Source organism: Pezoporus wallicus, unplaced genomic scaffold (genome assembly GCF_028554395.1).
Source record: "Pezoporus wallicus isolate ANWC-B61680 ecotype Strahan unplaced genomic scaffold, APGP_CSIRO_Pwel_v1 contig_7505, whole genome shotgun sequence".
NCBI lineage: Eukaryota > Metazoa > Chordata > Aves > Psittaciformes > Psittacidae > Pezoporus > Pezoporus wallicus.
The window spans coordinates 821,784-837,705 of NW_026638908.1; the positions used below are offsets into that span (position 1 = coordinate 821,784).

Consider the following 15,922-nt stretch of genomic DNA (forward strand, 5'->3'; position numbering starts at 1 on the left):
CTATTGAAGACATGGAAGTCGTGTCATGTTGTATTTCAATGCAAAGTTTAATGTCAAAATCTGTTTAAAGAGGAAAAAACCCCAACCTACTATGTATTTTAGCTCTCTTGGCCCCCCCCTCCCCCGGCATTCCTTAGCTCCTCAGGGAACAGCCAAGGCTGGCTCTTGGGAGTGCACTGCAGACAACCTGCACGTCAGCCTGCAGAGCTCAGCATGGCTGCAGACCAGGGTACCCTCCTGTGCCAGCACCTCTGCCGGCATCAGTGCAGAACCAGGGTCTGGCCTCCTGGTGCCAGGGAGAACCAACCTGGCCAGGGCAGTGGTGAGGACACAGCAGGTGAACAGGCACAGCATGGGAGAAGGCACCAGCAAAACCTTCAACTAAACCCCCAAACAAACAAACTGAAAAGACCAGGTTTCACTTTCAGCTCTTTTAAACAAGTAACTCACTAGATGACAAACCATTTGCTATGGCCATTGTAAGCGTAACTGAAAACAGGCTGAGCAGATGAACATTCTCTGAGCAGATGAACTAGGGAAGTCATGTCTTCTGTGGCTGAAGCCACCAGAGTTTGAGTGGGAGCATTTGGTACCACCTTTTCTGGCGGCTGAGTCTCACTGTCCCACCATCTCCTGTGTGAGAAGCACTGAACTCACTTCCCACAGCCAGACTGCCTTAAAGAGCCCAAATCAGAACTCTCGGAAGCTGCTCAACAAAACAGGTAGGAATTTAGTTTGGAGGCAATTTCTGCCTCTGCCAAATTCAGCTGAAATTTGCCAGTGGGTTCAAGAACATACTGTTTGCTCTTCCCTAAAATTTGTTCCATAGGAAACAAGGCCAAAGTAAAGAAGGTGCAAATCAAAGATGATGGCTTTACAGAGAAGTAAAGCTTGACCCTTCCTGAGAAACGCACCTCCTCATGAGCACTTCCCTGCCAGAAGACCAGCACAGCTCAGTGAGCAGCTTCCTGGGGCAAACCCAGAGGGATGCCCTCTGTGCTGGCACACTCAGGCGCAGGGCAGCCTGGGAAAGCCTTGCTGTTAGCCCCCCAGATTGACCTTTACAGAAACCTCTGTCCTCTGAGAGTGTACCCTCTGGCAAATACATTGCTGTATAAATCTGCACCATGTATCTTCTCCTAGCGCCTGTTCTTTTAACCACATACATAAATGAAACCCGGTCCATTTTGTTAGCAGTCACTGTGTGCATACTTAGGAACTTTAGCCAGTGACGCCAAAGTATTCTTCAATAACACCACGGGGTCAGATGGCTCACAGTCGCACATCATAAATTCCTCTCTGCTATTTCCATCTTGTATTTACCCAGCTCAGTGTGTAACAGCTACTGGCATTGAAGGCTTCCTTTTTCAGAAACATCTGTGGTTTTGATAAGTCTTTGTAGGTATGGAAAAGCCTGAAGTCCTTCAGCTCCAGCTCCCGGAGCAGACTGTACCAGTACCGCACCACAGTGCTGTCATTGCCGCTGACCTCAAACCCAGGCCAATGGATGTGCACCTCGAAGACCAGCTGTCCTATCTGCTCAACAACATCTTCCAGGATCAGGTTTTCCAAGATTTTCCACTCTGCACTCTCCACATCTGCCTTGAGGACATCAATCTGCAACAGAAACACCATTACTGTGTGAAAATGAGGGACTTGGCAGTTATTGTCAGTAACTTCAGAGTTCTATGTACAAATCCTTTTGCATATAAACTGAAAAATCTCAGAGCATTCCACGGCTAACATGGACACAATGTGAAGTTTCAGGCTTGTCTGTTCACTGCCCTTCTCCTGCCTCCACCTCCTGGTCTGGAAAGCTTTGTACCCTGAGGTGTCTGATGTAGTTCTTCCTACAACCAAAGAATGTTAGCTCTTTCACAAATCTTGTGGTGGTATCAGAGCTATAGAAAAAGAAGCTGACCTAAATAAACAAAGACACGAAGGCATTACTGGCTTTTTATCTCTCCATCATAAAATCCTGCATCAGAACAAAACATACTAACAGCAATTACTTGCAGCACAGTAAAGCAGCATCCTTGTGTACCAGATGCTACATGCACCACGCAAGTACAAGAGAAGGCCAAAGTGAAATAAATGTCTGCTGAGGTATCTAGTGACCCAAGCAGCTCAGGTCACAACTAACCATGGCCAAGCTGCTGTGCAAAGCTTTTGTAGGCATCACTACGGATGCTGAGTGAGGATAACTAAATCAACAGAATTATGCAAAGAGTCTGCAGAGTTTTAAGGGCAGCTCCTCCAAAGACAAAGGGATAGCAGGAAAGAAGGCGTGAAGCTGTGTGAAGGGAAAAATACATCTAATAGAAAAGTTTTTGGTTTAGACCATTATTTAATTTTGTAGTAAAGATGTTCAGTAATCCAACTTCTCACAGCCCAACACAAGTGTGGGTTGACTTTACTTGGAGATTAAATGGGGGGGGAGTTACATGCTTTAATACAAAAAAGAGCATTTCAGCACAATTTCACACCTGGTAGAAAATGATGACTGCAGTAATACTCACAAGCTGCAGAGCTCAAGGGCCTGTGTGTCCCAGAGCCAAACAGGGGAAAGCTCCCCTTGCTGTGAGAGCAGGGTTTGCTTGTGCTGGTTCCACCTGAACCACTGCTGCTGCCCATCTGCTCACGCTCAAGATGCAGTTGAAGTGAAAAATTGAAGACTTCATTTAGAGTCAAGAACAGTAAAAAAAGAAACCAATTAAAAAAAAAAAAAAACAGATTCTCTCTGGCAGCCTACCCTAACCATCATGATGGTGTTGGAAAAGGTGCCTGTGCAGGTACAGGAGATAAATTTGGGTGAGCGATGTAAAAGCACTGCCAAGGCAACCACTTTCCTAAGGCACATCATCCCAGGATGCCACACTGGTGTCAGACTATGCTCTGTCCATGTGGACTGGCACCCTGGCTTGCAGACCCCTCTGCCCAGCGGTCAGGGCAGGGGCTGTGCCGTGAGCACCTCTCCTGTACAGCCAGAGCTCTGCTTTGCACAGGCCACAGCCAGAAACCATGGGGCCATGGGATGGGGTGACCACATCTACCTTCGCTTGTTCTCTGGACATGGGCTTACATGGGATGGCAAGAATCTGTAGGTATTAAATGCTTGATGTCTCTGGTCTCCATCTGCAAAATGAGGGTATTAACCACTGAAAACCCTCTGTAGGGTGCAAAGGTTGTGCCTGTGGAGAGCTGTGAGACTTTTGTGGGACAAGCTGTAAACCAGCTGAAAACAAAACACTGCATTTTCAGAGCAGGACTTGGAAAAGTGGGACTTCAATGACGTCCATGGTCATAGACTGAATAATGACAAGCCAAGTCACCGTCTATCTGCTTATTAAGGCAGCATTGTGCCTCCTCCACACTGAAGGAGGCAGGGGGCCAGTGGAAAATGACAGAGGGATTATGGAATTAAAGCCTGTATTGTGGCACGTCTGCACGGGGAACGGAGAGGAAGGTTGCACAGACAACCTTAGCTCTGGTATTTCCTAACTTAACTCTGCAACAAAGAGCCTGTCAGTCTGTCTATCTGTGGGTCACTGAAACAGTTTAACATAGCACTCCTTTGGGTTCAAGGGAAGGCCGAATGTAAATGGTGCTGCTCATGACATTTCAACAGAGGACTACTTCATGGTTGAGCTCACTTATTTTCCTTTATACATTGAAATAGGTTACTTATTTTTCAGATACCAACTCACAGCTGTACCTGTAATGCAATTTTGTGGGTAGTTGATTCCACATGGGTGCAATTGCCATGGGACTGTGCTGGTGCACTTCAGAAACCACAGACTTCTGTAACTTTGAAAGCAGAACGATTATTCAAAACCTTTCTTTTCTGGAGGGTTGGGGGGAGAAATGTTTCTCAGTGTTTGCTTTTGGTTTCCCATGATCTTGCTTTATGGTAACAGTAGGACATCTTTTTCCCATGGTCACGTTTCCAGTCATCATCCAGGTTTGTTTGTTTTTCTCTTGAGACACCAACTGCTGCTCAGCAGGCACTCTGCACTCCCTGCACTGTAGCTGCAAAACTGAACCAAAAAGTGGCTGCTAACCGATGTCTCAGTAGGATAAAATGAGTTACCACAATAACTACTTAAACACATACTGAAATGACCAGGAAATATAAGGCTAGTGGGGGATGTGCTGCCACACAAACCAGAGGCTTTTTGTTGCCTTTAATGCTCTGCACTGCTCAGAGACCTAGAAGAGGGAAGATACCTGTCTCTACCCACCAACTTTTGTGACTGCCTTCTGGGAAAGGCATCCATCTCAGCCCAAAGCCTACATTTTATGCCACAGATAGGGTAAAATAAACAGCAGAATAGCGTTGTGTCAGAGTACCTGGAGTGAATAACAAGGGTCCTGCTAACACCTAACACCAGTTTTGTGATGATTAGACTGCTCAGGAGATATTTACCATCAGTTATAAGCAACACACTGCTGATAACAAACACACCATCACCTTCCAAACGCCTTGATTCAAAGTGCCAGTGAAAGGATTAGTGGGCACCTCTATAAATCCAGAGCTCTAATTCACCTGGGAGCACAACTGGAAACTGCTGCTGGGAGTAAATCCTGGAGGGGAAAGATCTACAGTGCCTGGAGGTAAAAGATGGCAGTTGATTGCCCGCCCATTTCAAGCACTCAGACTAAAGCTGGTTCCTCTTATCTTCCACAAACCCTCGTATCTTCCACAAACTAACTATGTTGTCACAGAAAAGTAAAAAAAATGTGCATTTTTTTTTTAAATGTTTTCTCAGTTTAGCTCCTTTGAGAAAGCACTGCAGCATTGTAGCTGGAGACTTGGAGGGAAAAAAAAGGCCTTTTCTCATGCATAACCAAGCATACGAAACAGCTGAAAAATAGTTAGTGAAGGCCAACACGTATTGTATGAAGGCTCATTTCTTCTTTTTAAGGTAATGACTTGTTACAACTGTGCATCATTCCCTAAAGCAGAGATCAGAGCTCTGCTTGCCTTGATCATTTTTGAAATACCAGGGTTAATGGGGGATTTCAGGCTCTGCGTTGCCCCGTGGGCACCATTAAAGCTCCCTGCGGAGAAGAGTCAATTGAGATTGAGTAGCTGGAAGAAGCAATTTAGCTGTATTACTTTCAGCATGAACTCAGCATGTGGAAGCAGCAGCCAGGAAAAGCAAAAACAGCAAATGCGGTACGGGTCAGGTAAGGAGGATCCCTCTCTTTCTGTGGGAGCAGCTCTGCAGCACAAGCTGGAAGCAGGGAGAGGAGAGTTGGTTATGGCTTTCAAGTGGAGGAGTGGAGCTCAGAACCATCCCATCCTCCTTGAACCACAATGCTACACACTGGGGATTTGAGGCTGTGAGAAATAACCCTCTGCTCCAGCTCTCAGATACCAGGTTACCATTTTGACATCCACTGTACAGCAAGATAAACTCTGCTTGCCCATGCATCAGTTTTCCCCCTCTTTACCTACATAAAATTCTCTATTTTCAGCCAAAAAAAAACCTCTATAAAAAGCTGTTTAATTCATATTTTGATTGCACATAACTTTGCAGATAACAAACAGGTTCTTAAGTGTGGCTTTTCAAAACATAGCTTCTCTCTTTTTCCATCTGCAACCTTTCAGAATGATACTTCCTTCCTTTCAAAATACATCCACAGGTCCTCCTCACCAGCAGGTGATGGCTTGGATGTTCAGTCCCTTTCATTCTGAGCCAAGGCTGTAACTGATGGCAGAGAGAATGCTACACAGCCTAAGAGCAAATTATGCTCCCAGCAGCTTGCAACTGCCTTTCCCCATTCTCCCCCATTATTGGTGGGAGGGGTAACTATCCTGGCTCTCTCCGAGCCATCCACTGGGGAGACTGGGACTGCTGTGGGCACGATGTGAGCAACATGGATACTGAAATCAGGAGGAAAATCTATCACTACTGGTCACTAATGTACAGCTCCAAACAGCAGCACTTCTCCTTCAAATTACCTCCCTCCCTTCCTACCCACACTTACACCCCACTCCGTGACAGTCCGTACGGCCAGCTTCAAAATGACTCCGGGACAAATGTGTCATGTTAGATAATTCACTCTCAACGTGACAGATTGGGCACATCTTAAGATCTGCTTAAGGCATCAAAGCCACAAAGCCAGTTTGTGCAGCTGTGTACTTACATGGTCTTTGGTCTTATTGTACAATAAGGGGAAAACTGTCCAGTTGAAGTCACTCGTACCATATGCACATCACCAAAATAGAGAACCGGCAGTGGGAGCAGGAGAGCTTCCTTTCCTCTGCTCTCACCACTGATCCTTAGCAGCCTTGTCAGAAGTCTTTTTTCCTCTCCATTTTGGTGATGTGCTCCCATGAAAGTGGGATACTAATTCATTTTAAATTTGCCACTTAAGCTGGAGAAAAATGTGTCAAAAAGAAAAGTTATTTAACTTTCCCTGTCAGTACAGCAGCAGCTTGCCAGAAGTAGTAATGGCCCCAGACAAACGTATCCATCCAGAAAGCCCAGCCAGTGCATGCAAGAGGCACTGATCTCAACCATGCGCTCCAGAGCATTACAGTCACTTTACCCATGCTGTCCCACACCAGACACTCCCAGCAAGGATTTATGAGGGCACCCCAAGTGACCCCCTCCCGCAGCCACGAAGCCCATGCATGGGGATGACCTGGCACTATTATTCCCCACTTCCTCCCTTGGTCTCTGATTCTGAGAGGTTTCCCACATGCTCTCTCCATCTGGAAGCAATTTCTCTCTGAAGACTCATCACAGAAAAGGAGACGGCCTCACTCCCCCCTCCTCCAGTCCAGCACAGTTAAGCAATGTCACTTACTTCAGTGGACAGGCAGAGACGAAGAGGCCTTTTAGCTAGAAGGAAGTCTTTTTCAAAGCCACTTCACCAGAGGACAAGACAATCTGGTGTAACAACTGCCACCTGACTTGGGAGACCAGCATGGCCCAAAATTCTTTCTCCCTGTCTGCATTTGGTCAGGAGGCTGCAGAGTTTCCCCTATGGCCTTCCTGTCATCACAAACCTTTTTCTGAACCATGGCAATAGTTCTTGGCAACTTCCCACCTTAATTCACACTGGGCACTGGACCAGCAAGAGACTGCAGCACATGTGTGGTCTTAAAACTCATCTTCTGGTCATAAAACAATACACGTCCCCAGGCCTGAGTTGATTTGGAGACAGGTTTGATGGGTTTAGTTAGCATTATGCTATATTGACCTTAGAGCTAGAGGTATTGTGCTTAACATCTTGTCTAGCCTTCGACCCAGCAAGACCAAGCTTTCTGTACAAGTGACCCAGGATCTACAAGCCCTCAGCATGGGGCAGGCCAGCACTTCATGCAGACAATGCTGAGGGAGAGGACCTTCTCCTCACAAAAATCCTGAGCATCAAAGATCTTGGTTCCCCAAATCTTTAAACCGAAACCAGTCTCCACAGCAGGCAATGGGAGCTTAACCACTAGCTGAGGACTCAAAGAGATGCTTTCTCAAAGGAAACAGGGTGAGGAGCCAGTGTGAGGACATGAGCTCCCCAGATAGGGACCTTCTTGGCTGCTCAGAATGGCAGCAGCTCACAAGGTGCATCCCTGCCCAGAAACACCATGCTCCAGCTCCCATTTGCACCGTATTACCTTTTCCAGTTTGCACAGTTCTCCCGTTGTATAGAAAAAGATGAAAACAACATCCCCATACCAGGTCCCTCAATCTGATGGCTCGATTGCCCAAGTGGGAAAAATCCCATAAGGGATCTTCAGAAACCCTGATTTTAAATAATCTAACATCCTGATCATCAGCAAGAGCTCTGCTCGGAAAAGCCCATGCTGCAAACAGGCATTTTAAATGTGGCGTTTATTCCACCAGCAGCCAACAGCACAGGCTGGAACTGCAGCCGCTCCACACGCTGCCCTGGCCGAGCACACGAGTTGCCCTGCAAAGGGCACATTCAGCCATCCAATCTCGCAGGAGATGTCCCGCTGCCTGCTCCCCCCCACTAAGGGGGGAAAATCCTTTTATTTCTATTCTTTTGATCTTCTCTGCCAGACACTGCTGGGCGCCTGTGGGAACGGATGTTTACTCAAAAGAATAAATGCTGTATTCTGGAGCCTCAAGTCTCTTCATTAAAGAGGAACAAACACTTGCAGTCTGTTTGTGTCACCCCAGTGCCAAGCAAGGATGGTGGGACCCTGCTCTATGCTTACATAAAGCAACGTTATTCCAGTCTTCCTAAAGTGAAAGCCAGCAGCAATATGACAAACACACTATAAGGGGACAAGGCAGTTGGCACAGGAGGTTTACATTAGAAGCCAGATAGTTAAGCAGCAATGGATCCCAAAGCCCTGAGGAGCAAGACCTGCAAGCTGTGTGAACACGTGCAAGGGACAGAGGGTTTAGGCTACTGTAAAATGGTTGTACACAGTAGACAGCATTTTAGTGGTAAGACCTGTTATTGTTTATTAATACAGTGCCCATGGGGGACTTCAAAAGTAACTGAAGAAAGGGCTCAGAGTCCCATCTTCAAAAAATGTTTACCACACCTTAAAGAACATCTCCTGCAGGATGAGAACATGCAGCCCTGATATAACTGAATAGCTCCAATTAAATCTGGTGGAGGACCTGGTTCCCATCTGCACTAGCCAGTGCAATGAAGTTCTTTAAGACTTCACCCCTTCATGGGCATCTGTTTCATTTCATCTTTGGTCCAAGGTACCAACCTGCCTCCCTTCTGCTTCACTGTCCACCCTGCTGTTTGTTTGCAGCCAAGGCAGGAAGAAAGCTGTGTGTTCCTGAAAGCATGAATAAGGAACACCCTGAACTGCTTGCACAACTACCAGATTTCATCTGGTATGGGTAGTGAGAAGGGGAAAGGAGAGCTGCTGTAGCTTTGATCTCTGGATTGCAAATTTTTGAGAATAGAAGGATACCTTAAACTGCTGTCAGCTCAAAAATGAGACCAGAAAGGATCAAGACACTAATGGGAAAGTAATCAAACAAGAGATGACCAATTCCAATAACAAGAATTTGTGAACAGTGACAGGGAGGAGGAATGAGCTACTAGGGACAAATGTGCATGTGGAGGTAAATGACTTTTTTGCATAGAGTTCCTAAGTGCTCTGGATAGGGCATTTACCTAAAGAACTTGTTAATGTGAATTACTGCCTGGAAATCCTTCAGAAATACAGGTAGCGGAGAAAGATCAGGATGCTTATGGAAAGGGGATTGCTCTCAACTCTCATTAATCCAGTGTCATGTCATGGACCACCACCCTGAACAGATATTCAGCACCTTGACTGAACTAAAACCCTACAGATGCACATTACTGTGCCTAAGCCAGTGTTAACAGCTTAACCAGGAGCTGGGGAGCATGAATACAGATCTGAGCTCAGCAGATGCTCTGCATCTGGTACCAGGTATGGCAGGTTCCTCAGGCTCCTGCCAAACTCTGCTTTCAGCTGAAAGAGGGGATCAGGAATGCCTAACTTCTTACAGCTACAGCATACCAATGATGACTCCACAGTGCCTGCAGCAAGTACCACGCGCTTCTGAATGCAACTGTTTGACACCAAAATAGCGGAATGCTGCTGCTGCTGCTGTTGAAAAGAAGGTGGAACCACACTAGGGCACCGAACTGTGCTGGAATTCAACATGGCTTGTGCAGCCCTCTAGTAAAGCTGGGGGAAAGCTGATATTAATACCCAATATTTTCTAAAGGGTCTAACGACCACAACAAAGGCAACAAAAAAATAAAAGAAAACCCTAAAAAACAATGCTCCTTCCTTCCCAATTTTTAGCAGACAATTATGTGGTTTGAAAACGCCCCCTTTTTTTTTTTGTTTTTTTTTTGGGGGGGGTGTGGGGGGTGTTTGTTTCCAAAGATGACCTGCATCAGCTCTACTTCAACAGCAAAACACTTTCATTACAATTCAGGCGCTGCACTAGTCCTTTTCCTAGGGGAAGAAAAGGCTACGCATCACACCACATTCAGCCAACACTATCATTAAAAAGACCTTCGCTTCATGCCTGACAATCACATACTGAATGGCACCTCAGGTTGCTCCCTAGAAACACCAGCATCCTTAACAATATCTTGAGAACTGCTTCTGGGAGAAAGAGTTTAAATGAGGCAAAAGGAGATGTAAGGGACTGAGAGAAAACCCTGTAAAGGAATGTGTATGAGGCATTCCTTGCATACAACACAGAGTGGGAGAGGCGTGAGCAGTATATCACTGTCCAAAGATCTTTGCCTCCAGAAATTTAAGGTTATCAAGCCCATTTCTCCTTGCAGCCAAAGCCTTCAATCTAGTTACAATTAAAATACTTTACGCAACAGCAGCCTCAGCAAACACAGAGCAATTACCACCTTGATTTCATTACCACTGAAATTAAAACATATATGCAACCCAGGAAAGAAACACTGTGTCAGGAGCTTGTACATTACCTGGGGGCAATCATTACAAGGTTACAGAAGGCAGCATTTCCAACTGCAGCTGGAAGCATCTGCACCAGTCTGATTGTCCCTTTTCAGCACATGGAGTAAAATTTGGCAACTCACTGAGGCTCCCCCAGACAAAAGGTTCCCACTCAGCAATGGTTAGTGCTTAAACTGCAGCTTTACTATAACTCCAAGGAAATTGGTTGTGTTACACAGGGAATTAATACGGCCCAGCATGTGCAAACATAACGTCAAAGGGATTGAATGAATGTGTTATGGGCAGCAAGTCTTACAAGAACTCATAAATCAAACCACAGAGCTAGAGGCAGATGCTTACTGTAAAATAAGGTGCACTCCAGCATTCCCAGCTTTTGCCCTAATGTGGTGACTTAAAAAAAAATAAAATTACATCTTCTGGATAGCTTACCCTAGCAGTTGTTATCTCCAGCGCTCTCCCTCTTATCATAACCAGCATGGAAATCAGGAGTGAGACTGGTTTGCAGGACTCTCAAGTCCCAAAGTTAGGACTTGTCAAGCAGATGTTCAGTAGAGGCAGCATCTCAGGCAGACAGATACTGAGCACAGTCTGTGGACAAGCCACTCAAGACTGGATGCACCTCACCCAGCCTTAGACATCTAAACCCAAAACAGTTGTCTAAGCTCCTTTATAGGCCACAGAGAAGAACTGGAACTTCTGAAGGGCAATTTGAGATGTGCAGGTCACATCATCCAGCCGGTTCTAAACATCTGCCCTTGAAGTTGATGAACTGCAACTTAACGGTTTCCCTTGAGTTTATGAGGACCTCAACAGCTATCTCAAATGCAGAAATTTAATGGAGGTGACTTCCATGCTCCTCCACCGCCTGGCAGGACATTTATTTAGACTATAAGCTCTTCTAGCTATGGCATTACATAGACTCACAGAATGGTTAGGGTTGGATAGGACCTTAAGATCATTTAGTTCCAACCTCCTGCCATGGGTAGGGACACCTCATACTCAACCAAGCTGCCCAAAATCTGCCTGGTGCAAAAGTATCCAGTGCTAAAGTGAGACTTTACAGTGCAGTTACTTCTACTATAAATAGGCCAGGATCAGCCATCTACACTTCAAAAAAACAGTGCTCCGGGACAAAACTCTTTCTTCTGTGCCATGCAGAAACTGATATAACAAAGAAACAGTATGATGTGTCTACATAAAAGCAAACGCTATGACAAGCAGTAGCAGTGCAGACATTTCCAGGAGAGGAAAGGAAATAAGGCAGTCACAGCCTGAGCATTAGCAGACACCCCACTGGGACTTCTGAATAGGACTGATTGCTGATGCTCCAGCTGCAGTAGGGCAGCAAAACCTTAGTAAGATGTTATGGGAAACAGAGGATGTCTCATGTCGGAGAAGACTTAGAGAGGGCAGTGTGATAACCTTACCAAAGCAAGGGCTGTTCTTCACAACTATATCTGGATGGTACAAATATATCTGAATGGTAAATAACAGCTGCAGAAAAAAGGGCCACTTAAGCCTAAAGATCATTGATTGCACAAGTAAATTTGGATGTGAAATTAACGAGTCTAAAATCAGATGAAGGGTGGATTTTTCCTTCTAGAATTGAGACTCCAGAAAAGCCCCAAATAAGCATAATAAAGCAAAGAGAAAAAAAAAATAAGACCTCTGAAGACAGAACTCCAGACATTTACTTAAGGATTTGTATGGTGCAGTGATTCAAGAGATCTGGTCTCATTGGGTCTTTCTGATGCTAAACCAAAGGCAGCAAAGCACAGATCTGAGCTTTCTGCTCCAGCAAGGTTAAGGGGGCTGTTCCCTGGCTGCAGCAGCAACAGTGACAAGGGCTCCTTCCTGCAAGAGCTACTGAGCTTCTGAGCTCCTGGCTTCTTATCCCAAGGTCAGGCTTCCACCTCAGGACATAAACCAGTTTGCAGGCACTTATCAGCCAATACTGAGGACCTTATGTGAGTTAAAATGGCAGCTGAGCAGGGTTTATGAACACCAGTGGCATCCACATATTGAACTTGAGCAGCCCTTTAGTGAACATAGCTCACAGCAACCCCCAGGCTCCCTGTGCCTTGCCTAAGTCTACCCCTCCAAGGGATAATCAAAGTTAAATGATTCTGTTAGGCAGGGTCAAGGGTTCAAAGGACTATTCTGGTCCCTGCAGTCCTGAGGTGTGTGTGGTAAAGAGTAATTGTATGGATTTGGTTACTCTAAAACTTGAATACGTACAGTTAATTTTGTGTTTTGTTAATCAAATCTCTATGCACAACTAAGTTGTTATGCAGTTGTCTCCCAGGGCTTTTATTTTATATTTATTTGTGTACTACAAACAGAGCCAATTTTAAGCCAAAATGGTAAATCTGTTCTCTTTAATTTTTGCCCTTTCACACCAGTCTTCTGAAAACTGTAAGTGCAGCATGATATAGACTCTATTGTAACTGCTTTAGGAGAGGAGCAAGTGATAAATTACTTGCCCAGGAAGAGGTGAGGTTATTAATCAAAACGGCTTCAGGGTGTAGTGTTTTGAAGTGTCGAGTAATAAGTAACAGGTGAAAGGGAGGAGGTTTTTCCTTTTGAAACCCTAAATCTGACCTGTTCAATAACATGAAGCAGATAGCCAGGTTGTCACAGGGAAAAAAATAATCTTTGTGAAGAGACAGTGTAAATTAACACCTTCAAATCAAAATCATGACTTAAGGACTGCCTTGTGTTTCTTTTCATAGTAAACAATGACACAGTTTGGTCTCCTACACTGCTCACAATGACTTGAATGGCAGGAGTTGAATGCCTGTAGTCCACTGAAAGTTACACCCCTTAGCACCTCCTGATAAAATTAAGGTTTTACTTCGCATTCTGAGATTCTCATTTCTAGCTTTATTAGTTTCCAAGCAACCATCTCATCCACTGCTGAGCTATGCTGCCAAGTAATGCAAGTTGTGGGAGTGCATCTAGATAACTACATCCAGTTTCGGTCCCCACAAGACAGACAATGGCAAACTGAGGTGAGCTCAGCTGGGAGCCACCAAGATAGTAGAGAACTACAGCACTTGCCCTGCAAGGAGAGACTGGGGGAACGGGGCTTGTTCAACCTAGGCATGAGATGGCCTTGAATGATGGATCGGTCTGTAGAACCTACCAAGAGCTCATCAAGACAGCAGAGAGGCTCTTCAGCAGTACACAGAAGGAGGACTAGAGACAACAGGCATAAACTGAAACTGGGGGCTTTCAGACTGGATATAAGGAGAAACTTCTTCACGATGGACAGTCAAGCAGGACAACAGCTGGCCCAGAGAAGTTGTGCAGTGTCCATTTTGGGGAAAACTCAGTGGTTTTCAAGACCAGAGTACATAAAGCATTGAATATCCTGGTCTGGCTTCACAGCTGGCCTTGCTTTGAGCAGGGAATTAAACTACAGGCCTCTCAAGATTACTTCTGAACTGAATGATCCAGCAACTCTGTAAGAAGCTCCCCATCCACCTACCACTAATCCACAGGGAACATCAGCACTGTAGCATCCCAGTATGTAGTCAGAGAACATGAAAGCAAAAGGTTTCACAAAGTTGAACTCCACTGCAATAAGACAGAAAATCCTGGGGCTTTCTCCTCTTCTTGCTCTGTTTATCAGCAGTGTGCTACAAACTGTGCATGTTCAGAAAAAAAAATGGTGGAAGGAAGGGAGGGAAGATGAGAAGGATCAATTTTTACAGCTTTATCCTTTCCTGTGGCAAATAAAATACTGCTCTTCTTAGAAGATACACCAGTAAATTCTCAGTTGAGATTTGTGTACTAGGAAACAGGACTCTCCTGACAACCTTTGGAGATTATTCCAAGGCTTAAAAGATTTCACACTCTAACAGTTCCCCCAAATACTCTGACTACATGTTTCTTTTGTCAGTCTTATCCTAATATAGTACTAGATAAGTCCTCTACCTCCAGGCTATTTACACTCGCCAGAGAACTGAAGACTGTTATGCCACACAGACAATTAGAAAGATCCAATTCTTTTAATCTTTCCTCAAATCCACTGTAACAACAAAACCCTGTTTGTATTTCTTGCCATAATATCAAGATGGGTTTCCCTTTCTATGGATGAGGTCCCAGTACTGACTGCAGAATAGCAGGTGTGCTCTCATCCCAGTCAGAGTGTAAACAAGCCCATTCAAACTGTTCAATTCCCTTGCACACAAAACTGTCAAATTGCATGTTTTCTTTTCAAGGCTACAATGGCAAGAATTAGAAGGGGCCTTGTCTGTCCTCTCTTCATGAGCTCAATCCAAAGTCTCTGGCATCAGCAGAAATAGTCTCAATCACTTGGAGGGTCTTGGATCAAGTACCAAATCACAAAGAATAAAAGCAAGGAGAAAACGAAGCATTAAGTTCAAATGCAGCTGCCTGGAATTCCTGCCTTGAAGTGGTAACAGAGTGACTTTGAGGGTAGGCGTAAGGATTTTTAAAATTAAAAAGAACAGAATGAAGAGCATGTTCTAATTTTCTAATAAAAAAAAAAAAAAAAACCACTTCGGAAAATATTCTGTGAAACTGTTTTGAATTAACTTATTTATTTGGTCTAGGGAACATTCCACTCACATTCACCAGAACTGACTGTCACAGTATTTATTTACTTCAATGTTCTCTTACTAAACTGGAGTTTACTGGTGTCTTTACATGACATACAACTTCTCAGGCTGCCTGCCAAATGATGAAAACTAAACAGAACAATGTGAGGAGGGTCAGCCCACTCAGGTATTTCACAAGTAACGAAGATTGTACAGTATGTAACAGCTTTATCCTCACTGAGATAAAGTCAGCATCTGACTTCACTAATGTCATAATTTGCACATGGCTGCTACCTGAATGCTAACAGAGCAAGAGGTTATATACAGTGTTCATGATGTGCCAACATACTTAACCAAAGCCTGTGCTATGTGTATGCAGCTAGAACAAAGCCTGATTGCATGTGTAATACGTGCATTATGCTCCTTGGCTAGTGTGAGCCAACTGTTTTCCTGTCAGACAGCTTTCACCCAGAAAGGTATATTACTGAGATTCATAGCTACACTCTTCTCATTCACAGAAGGTCTTACAATCATTCTGTGTTACCATGATAACCTGGGAACTGACTGTTCTCAGTAGGCCTGGTGTATCACAAGACTCGCGCTTTCTCTGGACCAGGTCATTAATCATTTGCTGTGTGACAAATTCTTCTAAAATCAAAACACTCAATCTAAGGCACATGTCAAAGAAAAGCCACCTCCCTGTCTTCCCAGATGTTTCACTAATGCAGAGCCTAGTATAGTTACAGTATGACTAAGAAGCAGAAAAAAGCTTTTTTATGCTCTTATCTTCAAAACGGTCCAATCAGTAGAGCTGAACCAAAAGAAAATACTAAAGAAAAGCAAGAAGTGAACTGAAAAGGACATCTTGCAGTTTATAATAACAAACCAAACAAACACTGCTCTGCTGGTTTTGTAAATCTTACAGAAAAGCTTC

The 15,922-nt window shown here is 44.6% G+C and overlaps 1 protein-coding gene across 1 annotated transcript in view; it reads right to left on the bottom strand.

The window, feature by feature from the left end:
* Positions 1-538: 538 nt before the first annotated feature.
* The window catches only part of METTL24 (methyltransferase like 24), a 46,473-nt gene continuing 31,089 nt past the window's right edge, over positions 539-15,922 (bottom strand). The window contains exon 5 of the mRNA XM_057413227.1: positions 539-1,617. Coding sequence (XP_057269210.1) covers positions 1,303-1,617 — 315 coding nt within the window. The 3' untranslated portion in view covers positions 539-1,302. The remainder of the gene's footprint in view (positions 1,618-15,922) is intronic.